We start from the raw sequence: 12,500 nt of genomic DNA on the forward strand, positions 1-12,500 counted from the left end.
TCAAATCTGAAGGATTGAAGATGAAAGATCAACAGACTGCCAAAGATGCTGAGGAATGTGCACTGCTATACCAAGAAAGTAGGAAATTTGACATTGCAAGTCAAGCGCTAACTCAGCTTAACCAGACCAAGTGGAATTCTCCTCAGATTCTACCATTCACACAGGATGTCCACAGACTGCATTGCTATTTGTCTGAGAAACAGCAGAAGCAATTGAATGCCCTGCAAGAAGAGCCTTCTCCCTTGAACTGGAAGGACGTTGCTAAAGTGACCCTGGCGCAAGTTATCCTCTTCAACCGACGCAGAGCAGAAGGATACATCAGAAACACACGAAGATGTTAACCTAGCACTTACAGCACTGGAGCAGAAGCTTTGCAAACATTTTGTTCGGATTGCCATAGTAGGAAAGAGAGGGAGGAAAGTTCCTGTTCTCCTTACCCCGGTCATGAGAGAATCGCTCGATACTCTGAAAAGCGAGAAGAATGTGGAGTACTGAGTGAAAACGGATACTTGTTTGCATTGCCGCTCTCTGTCCATTACTTGAGGGGTTCCGATTGCATTAGGCAGTTTGTGAATGAATGTGATGATATCAAACATCCCAAAGCGCTAACCTCAACAAAACTTAGGAAACACATTGCTACTCTGTCGACTGTTCTGAATCTCAAGACTACAGAACAGGGACGGCTAGGAGAATACAAGGGGAAGAATCTGGATGAAATTCAGCTTGATGTGACTGGTATTGATATAGAAGTCTTTTTTATTATTAAGGAAAGTTAAAAAGCACAGCATTGTCCATTTATAAATCGTTCTCTTTTAGAATAGTAGATAGTATTTGAGAAGTAATAGAATAGAATTGAATAGAACAGAGTAGAAGTATTTGACCTCAACATACTGAAGAAGAGGGCAGGTTTTATTGTTATAATGTGACTAACTAGACAATTTTAGTCTATTCAGCTATTTATGTAGTCATTTTGTATAATCTTGACAGATTGCAGTTTCACAACTCATTGAATCATTGAACAGAATCCCTATTAACCAGAAAATGTGTATAATTGTGTGTGCTGCATCAATGCAAAGTCCAGTTCACTGTTATTGTAATTGTTGTATAATGTTAAGTAAGTGGATTAAGTGAAAGTGCATTCACCTAACTTCATAAAATTGGTATTAAACCACATGGATTACTACTACTTTATAAATGTTCTGAAGCTTGAAAGTTTAGGGTGAGGTTGAAGTTTAGGATGAACAATGGAGGGACAGAAATATCTCGTTTCATTCAAAATATTTTCATCTGTGTTCCAAAGATGAACAAATTTCTTATGGGTTTGGAATAACAAAGGAGAGTAAATGACAACTAACCCTTTAAGAGGATAATACAATGAAAAACTAAATGTCAACTTTGTTGAAAACACTTAGAACACATGTCCCGATGTGAATGCTAGTGGGAAGGCATCCAATACGTTGAGATACCTGTATTTCCCCGTACTTTCCTTCTTATGGCAGAAATACGATTTTTGATGAAGTATTTGACCGCCTTCCAGTCTCGATTTCCTAAAGCTTGAGCTTCTGCATCAACGCAGCGCTGACAGTCCTTTTTCCCTGGAACTTGGCTCCTCACAATGAATTTCCTTAGGTGCCTTTCTACTGCCGCACATTCATCTGTTGTCCAGCTTCTTTTGGCAGCAGTTTCTTTACCCAAGTATACAAAAAAATAACATGTTATTAAGTTTAGGTTAATGTCTTAAGTTTAGGATTTTTAAACCTTAATCTGAACTGAAAGACTATTGGATTGATCACACAGGCCATTCATTGCCATATTGACTTGGTTCAGAGACTAAAAATACACTTTTAGTTTGTTTCTGAATAAAACTTTTGACTAATAATAATAATAATAATAATAATAAAGCAGTGCAATCCAGTAAAATGTGTGGTAGCACTTTATTTTGATGGTCCCCTTTAGACATTCTGTTAACTGAGTAACAATGCACCTACATGTCAACTAACTCTCATTACAGCATTAGTAGACCGTCTACTTAAAGTACTTTATACAATTTTGGCAAATGTACTTTGTTTTATGGACATTTTTATTTTAAAAACAAGACAAGGATTATTAGCAATGACTTTTACAGTCCGCATCTCATATTTTACGTATTGTCCTGTTAAACATGGCAGTCTCACATCGATGGGAATATGCATATGGAAATTATATGCAGATGAATGTATTAAAACTTTTGTGCGAACGCAAAATCTTCCCTTTGTGCATCCCACACTTTTAGAATGAAATCTAAGCAAAGTGTTATACATTTACATAGTACAATTTTCCTTTTGATCATATAATGAAAATGTTTAACCCAAAAATTCTGTCATCATTTACTCACCCACATGTTGTTCCAAACCTGTATGAGTTTCTTTCTTCTGAACACAGAAGACATTTTAAAGAATGTGGGTAACCAGAGAGTTGACGGCACCACTGACGTTCAAATTAGGAAAAAAATACTATAGAAGTCAGTGGTGCCATCAATTGTCTGGTTACCCCCATTCTTTAAAATGTCTTCTGTGTTCAGCAGAAGAAAAACTCATACAGGTTTGGAACAACATGAAGGTGAGTAAATGACAATAAAAATTTTGGGGTAAAGTATCCCTTTAAACCTTACGCTCAATAATTCTGTTTGAGGTTGTAAACCAAATATAATCAGAATATTAGACTGTGTAAACATACCTATTGTGACAGCTATCAATGTACAGTGATCAAGAGTAAAGATTTGATCAAATAATATAATTCAGAATAAAGCTTGTGTCTTCAAGACGAACGGGACAATCAATCTACTTAACATTTCTAAGCTCACCTCTCTTTTTTGCCGACTTTCTCTGGTATTGGGAATGCAGCGTGGAAGTAGGTTCTTGTGTGGATGTCACACTGTCCTCAACTTCAGTCTCCTGTGCTTCTGGAATAAAGTCATCTGAGTGCAAAGAAAAAAAAAAGTTTATTAAAGAAAGATAAATCAAAATGTAAGCAACACTGACTGGATTAGGATCTATCATGCATAACATTTGTGTCATGGTGACCAAGAGCAATGATCAACAGTACAAGTTTATAAATATTCAGTATACGGCACGAGTCTTGCAGATGATATGTATTGTGAAAAGCGCTATACAAATAAACAAATCGAATTGAACAAATTTCACATGGTTCCATAATTCTACAATACAGTGGTAGAGAGAGCCGGGTTTAATCATACTTGCACTCACACTGGGAGCACAATTTAAATGTATGCCCTTGGCAGATACTTTCTCCCCAAAGCAACTTACAGAACACATTACAGTGGCAATAGCCCTGAAGCAATGGGATGAGAACGTTGAGGAGATCGTCTACCTTTGGATCGTCTACTATACCTGTGGTGTAGCTTACTGTACCACACAATTAACTGGAAACAATGTCAAACATTCCCCACATGCAACAGGCAGCATGTCTAAAACATGTCAACTATAAATTAACTAAAAGGTTATATTAATGCAACAACCAAATATGTGGAATCCCATAAATATTGTGCAATAACATCTACATTTAATTGTCTAATTTAATTGAGAGATCTTTCATAACCAAATTTTTCTTGTGAACACCCATCCATGTCAACAGTCTCTAAAACGGCAAGTAATAGAATATGAATGAGTTGTAAAACTGAAACTGCAATCTGTCAAGAGTATACAAAATGACTATAACAATAAAACCTGCCCTCTTCTTCAGTATGTTGAGGTCAAAAATTTCTACTCTGTTCTATTCAATTATATTCTATTACTTATCAAATACTATCTACTGTTCTAAAAGAGAACGATTTATAGATGGACAATGCTGTGCTTTTTAACTTTCCTTAGAGAAAAAAAAAAAAGACTTAATACTAGTCACATCGCGATCATCGTTTTCATGATTGATCGTCGCTGTCATTTGCGAGTACTCAGAGTCCATCCCTACCACGCACACCTACCTATTACGCAATCGCCACGGACCAACGGTAGTACGATGGTGTTTACCAGCCCGAGCAAACTTTTCTGGAAAGTTCGCTTTGAAATCCCAAAACAAACTTTGTTATGGCCTGATTTTGTTGAATGACGTCACAGTTCGTTATTCGATTTCGCTTGAAGTATATCGGGCCTTAAGGAGAAATGACTGATAAGACAATGATGAAGTAGCTGGTACGCAACAGATCCTAAGCATCATTGACATATCTTATCTTGCCGATGCTCCATATAGACAGTAAGAGCATACACTCATCTTTTCTAGAGGTAACAGCAAGTGTCACAGCAACAAATACGATGTTGCAATGCATTCCATCCAAAATACTCATTCTGAACATGCAGCAGCTTGATCAGTGTTGAATTACACCTGCAATTACACTAGTTTAAATATTGACAGGTGTTGTCCCAATGATGTAAAATCACTAAGAGTGAGATCCATACGTCAGGGCCCCATAAGGCCTAGACTGGAAATGTGTGTGTATGTGGGGGCCCCATAAGGCCTAGACTGGAATGGTGTGTGTGAGCTTAACTGTGAATTCATTCGTTTGAGGGGAGGGCCCCATAAGGCCTAGACTGGAAATGTGTGTGTATGTGGGGGCCCCATAAGGCCTAGACTGGAATGGTATGTGTGTGAGCTTAACTGTGAATTCATTCGTTTGAGGGCAGGGCCCCATAAGGCCTATACTAGAAATGCGTGTGAGGGCCCCATAAGGCCTAGGCTAGAAATGTGTGTGTGTGAGCGCTTGACATGTAGAGCATGAGGGCAAGACTAGAATAGATTGTGATGACAGAGTCGACATTACTACTTTACCTGCGTGACGACAGCATCTTTGTTGGAGGCATCATGGGAAGAGTGATCTGTTAGGGATGTTTTGGTCTCTAGAACAGAAGTCTGCTGCTTTGGCTCCTGGAAATTAGACAAAAAAAAACAACAGAAACCAAAGTTAACAAAAGTTAGCTCATGTGAAAACAGTTTCTCATCTAGCACAGCTGAAATATAAGAGCATACATTTGTCTTTTCTAGAGGTAACAGCAAGTGTCACAGCAACAAATAAGATGTTGCAATGCATTCCATCCAAAATACTCATTCTGAACATGCAGCAGCTTGATCAGTGTTGAATTACACCTGCAATTACACTAGTTTAAATATTGACAGGTGTTGTCCCAATGATGTAAAATCACTAAGAGTGAGATCCATACGTCAGGGCCCCATAAGGCCTAGACTGGAAATGTGTGTGTATGTGGGGGCCCCATAAGGCCTAGACTGGAATTGTGTGTGTGTGAGCTTAACTGTGAATTCATTCATTTGAGGGAAGGGCCCCATAAGGCCTAGACTGGAAACGTGTGTGTGTGTGAGCGCTTGACATGCAGCATGAGGGCAAGACTAGAATAGATTGGGATGACAGTCGACATTACTCCTTTACCTGCGTGACGACAGCATCTTTGTTGGAGGCATCATGGGAAGAGTGATCTGTTAGGGATGTTTTGGTCTCTATAACAGAAGTCTGTTGCTTTGGCTCCTGGAAATCAGACAAAAAACAACAGAAACCAAAGGTAACAAAAGTTAGCTCATGTGAAAACAGTTTCTCATCTAGCACAGCTGAAATATAAGAGCATACATTTGTCTTTTCTAGAGGTAACAGCAAGTGTCACAGCAACAAATAAGATGTTGCAATGCATTACATCCAAAATACTCATTCTGAACATGCAGCAGCTTGATCAGTGTTGAATTACACCTGCAATTACACTACTTTAAATATTGACAGGTGTTGTCCCAATGATGTAAAATCACTAAGAGTGAGATCCATACGTCAGGGCCCCATATGGCCTAGACTGGAAATGTGTGTGTGTGTGAGCTTAACTGAATTCATTCATTTGAGGGGAGGGCCCCATAAGGCCTAGACTAGAAATGTGTGTGTGTGTGTGAGGGCCCCATAAGGCCTAGACTGGAATGGTGTGTGTGTGTGAGCTTAACTGTGAATTCATTCATTTGAGGGGAGGGCCCCATAAGGCCTAGACTAGAAATGTGTGTGTGTGAGCGCTTGACATGCAGCATGAGGGCAAGACTAGAATAGATTGTGATGACAGAGTCGACATTATTCCTTTACCTGCGTGACGACAGCATCTTTGTTGGAGGCATCATGGGAAGAGTGATCTGTTAGGGATGTTTTGGTCTCTATAACAGAAGTCTGTTGCTTTGGCTCCTGGAAATCAGACAAAAAACAACAGAAACCAAAGTTAACAAAAGTTAGCTCATGTGAAAACAGTTTCTCATCTAGCACAGCTGAAATATAAGAGCATACATTTGTCTTTTCTAGAGGTAACAGCAAGTGTCACAGCAACAAATAAGATGTTGCAATGCATTACATCCAAAATACTCATTCTGAACATGCAGCAGCTTGATCAGTGTTGAATTACACCTGCAATTACACTACTTTAAATATTGACAGGTGTTGTCCCAATGATGTAAAATCACTAAGAGTGAGATCCATACGTCAGGGCCCCATAAGGCCTAGACTGGAAATGTGTGTGTGTGTGAGCTTAACTGAATTCATTCATTTGAGGGGAGGGCCCCATAAGGCCTAGACTAGAAATGTGTGTGTGTGTGAGGGCCCCATAAGGCCTAGACTGGAATGGTGTGTGTGTGTGAGCTTAACTGTGAATTCATTCATTTGAGGGGAGGGCCCCATAAGGCCTAGACTAGAAATGTGTGTGTGTGTGAGGGCCCCATAAGGCCTAGACTGGAATGGTGTGTGTGTGTGAGCTTAACTGTGAATTCATTCATTTGAGGGGAGGGCCCCATAAGGCCTAGACTAGAAATGTGTGTGTGTGAGCGCTTGACATGCAGCATGAGGGCAAGACTAGAATAGATTGTGATGACAGAGTCGACATTATTCCTTTACCTGCGTGACAAAAGCATATTTGATGGAGGCATCATGGGAAGAGTGATCTGTTAGGGATGTTTTGGTCTCTAGAACAGAAGTCTTCTGCTTTGGCTCCTGGAAATCAGACAAAAAGTTCTAAGAAACAGATCATGCATATATGAGATCACATAGCTATGCATAGATAATCATTTTTTACATACATTTAAGATGAATGTGTGTATTTAATGGGTAAAGCGCAGAAGAACTGAAGCGGATGCTTGAGCGCTGACTAGCGTTCAAATGAATTAATGTAATGCAGAACTACTGTTAGATACGCAGGTTCTTTAGGGACACCTAATCTGTAGCCCCGCCTTAGGCTAGGTTTGTTTATACTTTCGCGAGCCTCCGCTGACCGCGCGCGCGCGCCTCCCCAAATGGACGAGGCATTTATACTTTGCGTTCGCCGGTGTACTATTCTTTGAAATGACAGGGTGCGACTCGGTGTAACTGTCCATCAGGAATCAGCGGTGAGAAATAAGGTACACTAGTGAATGTTTATTTTAGTAGCCTACAACAACACCTTTAGTACACCAAAACCACACTACAAAAGAATCGTGTAAAGCAGGAAACCAGATTATTCCGTGACATTAGAAGAAAATGGATATGAGAACGTAACCTACAACTAAATTAACGTTATCTTACATAATTTCTAAACATTTGTATTTAGTTTTGTGAACCTTTTTATAAAACATGGCTATTTATTTTTATTTAAAGGGCTTATGTCTGCTATTTTGTTAATGTACATTAAGCAACTCATTTAGATGCAAGAACTGGCTGCCGGTGCTGTGAGATGTACATGCTTGGCCAGATTCGGCTCGAAGTTGTGCGTCTTCGGATGCGGAGCCGTGCACACTAAAAAACCGTGCACTGCACACCGCCACGCAAAATTAGGGCTGTCGCGGTGAAGGATTTTCCCTTGCGGTAATTTTCAGTGGGCCAATAGCGCGATATGCGGTTTTACCGCATTTATTAATTTATTTAGATGTATTTGTTGCTATATAAATAAGTGTCACGATGTGGTCAGTATGCACAAAAGCGAGAACATTTTAAGTAAACAACAAACCGAAACTAAAAAGCGTCTCTGCGCATTGAAAGCCTGTCACTCAGCGCGCAGTTGTTACGGCAACGGACTGTCGTTGAGTGAGTCATTAAACCATTCATTCAACAACACGTTCAAAAACGCTGATTGATTCATTAAAAGATAGTAATGAAACAAGGTTAATTATTTTTAACTTTGAGCTCCACTTTTCAAGGCTCAGCTGACCAGCAATGCGTCGCATGGGAAATGCTGAAGCTTCATAGAGATAAATGGCATTGATTCAATGCGTGACTCACTGAGTTTTGTTTCCCGCGACCGCGAGTTCCTCGCGCTGTGGATGCTGACCGGGCGATGTCGCTGATGCCATTCATGGTAAATACCCTTTATTTTAAACGTTCAAAGGATGACAGGACAAATATTTAACTTTCCTTGGACACGGCAACCTTTTCACGAATATGACTTGACCTCAAAGACAGACGCAGGTAATCGCACGCGCTCAGTCGATCTCTCTCATTCACTGTCCGTTTAGGCTTAAGTGCAACTCCACGAAGCCTCTGTACAAATCACCACGATAAAACCATGATCACCATGTCTTATTATCATTATTAACTTATTTAACATTCAATACACATGCACAAAGTTCAAATCAAGAAGGGTGTAGCCTTATGAAAAAAGAAAACGCAAATATCGCGGTTGCTGTGGTTACTTGAATTCCTCTGCGGTTGGCTTGTCAGTAGAGCGGTAATACAATATTGCAGTTATCGTGATAGCCCTACGCGAAATGTGGCCTTGCACACTAGGGCTGCAACAACTAATCGATAATAATCGATTATGAAAATCGTTGTCAACGAATGTCATTGTCGATTAGTTGGTCTGCTCACGTCACGGGGAGCGTTACTGATGACGTCCCTTTCATGACAACGCAGTCACGCGAAATGGCAGAGAGTAATCGGAGAGAAACATCAGCACGGCAAGCAAAAACTGTATATTCTCATTATATGATGATGTGAAAATGGTATAGTCTAGTTTAATTCAATACTACCAGGGTGTCTACAGATATGAACAAGTTAAATTTAAGACTTAAGACCTTTTTAATGCCACTTTGAATGAAATTTAAGACCAAACCTGTGATGGAAATACACATTATATTACATGCGTATATATTAAGGGTGTAACGGTTCACGAAATTCACGGTTCAGTTCGATACGATACACTTGTGTCATGGTTCGGTTCGGTACGTTTTTGATACAGCATAAAGAAATAAATGCCAGAGAAATTTCCTTGATTTAAATTTTCTATTCTTTTTTATATTAAAACTAACATAATAAAGTATGATTATTTTTTTTTTACTTTGAGCAATTCTAGAGCTATAATTGACTCTTCTTAGGAGCATATAAAACAAAACAGCTCCTTGGAAAAAATGAAATGTCATATTGTAGTATAAACAAAGGTTTAGTTCAGATTAACATTTGAGGGCAGCAATTGTATGCATAATGTCAAAATAAAACAGACGCGTTACTTGAAGGCATTATAGCCTAGCCTACTATTCCTGCCAAACGTCCATGGTTGCAGTTAGTGTTACTACAGTAAATCCATGGTGAATGTTGCTGATCTGTGGACACTGATAGTTCATTCATGGCACAGTGTTTCTTCCAGGTTTCAATGTCAGCGCTGTTTGATCCGTTAATAACGGAGAAATATGAATGCTACTCACTAGATCTCGCAGCGATGTTATTACTTCTGTCAGTTCTGTGGCGAATTCAAATGCTTTCTTTACTGCATCTCTTATTAGCGCTGTGTAGTAGTGTCGCATGATCACGATCGGCTCGCGCTGCACTGGTCCTTCAACCACACAATAACGAGCAGTTTCGTTCCGCTTGCATTTTACGTTTGCCATTTGATGTTGGGCAATATTGTGGTCGCGCCGGCGTCTCTTACATTATGAGCGCGCTTGCCACGCGCAACGCGCCAACATTTGAAATAACGAAACAGCGTTACCAGAAAAAGCCTACATTATCCTTATTATGTTTATGTAATAAAATCTGAATCATTCTCGCGATTCGATGCTTCACTGGTTATTTGACTGGAGAAATTTTAGCGGTAACGTGACCAGAAATATTTAAGACCTATCGAATCTGAATTTAAGACATTTTAATACTTTTTAAGGCCTTTTATTAGGAAAACTTTATTTAAGACTTTTTAAGACTTTTTAAGGACCCGCGGCCACCCTGACTACAGTGTAAACAGCTTTGTTTACTAACTTCGGGACAGTCACACTAGATCTATTTTGTATCGAGCATCAGGTTGCGCAATCAGTTCGCTCGCAACATAAGTGATGGATTAAAATAGCGCTACCGCATAAATAGGTTAAATTAAATGGTATTTACAAAGTGAAGCACTAAATATAAAGGCAGTTAATAACAGCAGCAGTAAAATATTGTTTTTTAGTCACTGTAGTCAGTGGTTTTCAGCGAATGCTTGTGCAGTAATACATCATTTTTCCTGTACTTTTAATCAAGCCTGTTGTCAGCTGCGTACCTCCATTCCGCTCTCTTTTTATAGCATTTGTCTACTACTATGTAAGGGATAATCCCGCTTATTACATGGCTACCCACCAAATAAATCAATAATTTTACACAAAATATTGATTTAAAAAGGAGTTTGATTTAAAAATGATTGTATTGCTTCCGCTAAAGAAAATACTCCGTTCCGTCTCTACGGTTAGAATCCTGCGTCCATAGCAACGCTCTGTTTTTCTGGTGTGTTATACTTCGCAGCGGTCTGTTATCAAGAAATAACAGATCGCATTCTACATTGGAATTCAAAATCTGCTGCTTAATATCTTATTACAAACATGTTTGTGTCCTAATTTCATAATGTGAAGTTTATATGAGCAGCGCAACTCAATATTTTGTTTTGTTTATTTATATTTTGGATATTTAAAGAAGTTTTACTGTTTAAAAACTGGACAAACTTTTGTGTTTGGGGTTTAAAATGTAAAAATTAAAGATTATATTAGTAAAACTCAATGTGTGGCTTTTGCACTTTTTAAAGTACACTTTTACACATAAATACCCTGATTTAGGGTTTTATTTAGTTATAAACAAAAATCAAATTGAATTTAAAAAACCTATCCGATTAATCGATTAATCGAAAAAATAATCGTCCGATTAATCGATTATCAAAATAATCGTTAGTTGCAGCCCTATTGCACACCCAACGCGCACGACCGCCAACACCGCAATGACGACATTTTTGCCGCGCGCCCTCGCATAAATAAGAGATGCTTTATTTTCAGTTTTATAGCTGATTGTCTTGTTTACATCTTACTTTACACACTTCAGGGCAGGCTGTTGCAGCTAGCTCAGGGGAGAGACCGTATGACACTATGGTACAGCCTCAGACATGCACAATAAAAAATTTCTGCATTTTTGTTTTGCTTTTCCCTCCATTGTACCGAACTCCTACCGAACCGTAATGTCTGAACCGAATCGTGACTTCTGTGTACTGTTCCACCCCTAATGATTCAGGTTATTAACACACAATGTGGACACTTTTACAAAACCAATGCTAATTTATCATTTTCCAACTACAAAGACATGGATTATCATGTAAGCGTATGCAAACGATCAGTACTAAGAAATTAATGTGTAATATGCTGTCCCATACCTTTGTTACTATCGATAAATCATTCCGTAAACCCAGGTTTGTCCCTAAAAGACAGAATGTGTGTCCTGGCATCATCAACAGGCCTTATCCTCGTCTTCCTTTTCAACATTATGGTGCTGAAAATAATTACATACACAATAAAAATCAATTACATTATCATGGGGAAACAAAAAAAATAATTAAATCAAACAATTTCAAGTAATGTAACGTTAATATTCAGTGGTTTAAGATCTAAATGTAGCTTGCACAGGCCAGACAACAGATATAAAACAGAAACGATAATTAGATTATTCAGGCATATTGTAAATATTGTAAGATAGATCAATAAACAGTTAGCAGCTAAGTTAGTCTGTCAGCTGCACACGATCTGCAATCATGTCTGCTCAATTAAAATATAAGCGTCAAACCAATACATTAGTGGATTTTTGCAAAACTATAAAGCAAACGGAGTCAAATTATCATGTAATGCAATAAAATGCTTCTTACGCAGCCGCCATTATCAGCTATCGATCTATAAATAGCATCACCAGCTCATAACATTATCATCTATCGATCTGAATAAAATGCTACATCATTAACTATCATTTAACGTTAGTTGCGCTACGAAATTGAGTAAGAATTGAAACGAATATCATGTACAAAGTCAAATAACTTCACTTACCTCTTTCTCACATGAAGAGAGTGTGTTCAGAGTCGAAGCGCGTGGAACTTCCGGTTTAAAATGCCGTCCTTGACCGTGTCCGTGGGCTTTTAGCAGCTAATGTTAGCCATCTGATTAAAACCTTAACGTTACTTCATTAAGCATTATTCTGTTCACACGACTAGAAATACACATGAAACTATATCAAATGTTTAGTT

At 38.7% G+C, this 12,500-nt stretch overlaps 1 protein-coding gene across 1 annotated transcript in view; it reads right to left on the reverse strand.

Annotated features, from left to right (window-relative positions):
- Positions 1–12,500, reverse strand: part of LOC311299017 (uncharacterized protein) — a 14,859-nt gene that overhangs the window by 1,871 nt on the left and 488 nt on the right. Inside the window, exons 1-8 of the mRNA XM_084422398.1 lie at positions 12,304–12,500; positions 11,643–11,758; positions 6,914–7,009; positions 6,119–6,214; positions 5,435–5,530; positions 4,822–4,917; positions 2,843–2,956; positions 1–1,685 (exon numbers count right to left, since the gene is read on the reverse strand). The exon at positions 1–1,685 is cut by the window's left edge and continues 1,871 nt beyond it; the exon at positions 12,304–12,500 is cut by the window's right edge and continues 488 nt beyond it. Coding sequence (XP_084278524.1) covers positions 2,909–2,956; positions 4,822–4,917; positions 5,435–5,530; positions 6,119–6,214; positions 6,914–7,009; positions 11,643–11,717 — 507 coding nt within the window. The 5' untranslated portion in view covers positions 11,718–11,758; positions 12,304–12,500 and the 3' untranslated portion in view covers positions 1–1,685; positions 2,843–2,908. The remainder of the gene's footprint in view (positions 1,686–2,842; positions 2,957–4,821; positions 4,918–5,434; positions 5,531–6,118; positions 6,215–6,913; positions 7,010–11,642; positions 11,759–12,303) is intronic.

The sequence above is a fragment of the Rutilus rutilus genome, assembly GCF_951802725.1.
Source record: "Rutilus rutilus genome assembly, chromosome: 10".
Lineage (NCBI taxonomy): Eukaryota > Metazoa > Chordata > Actinopteri > Cypriniformes > Leuciscidae > Rutilus > Rutilus rutilus.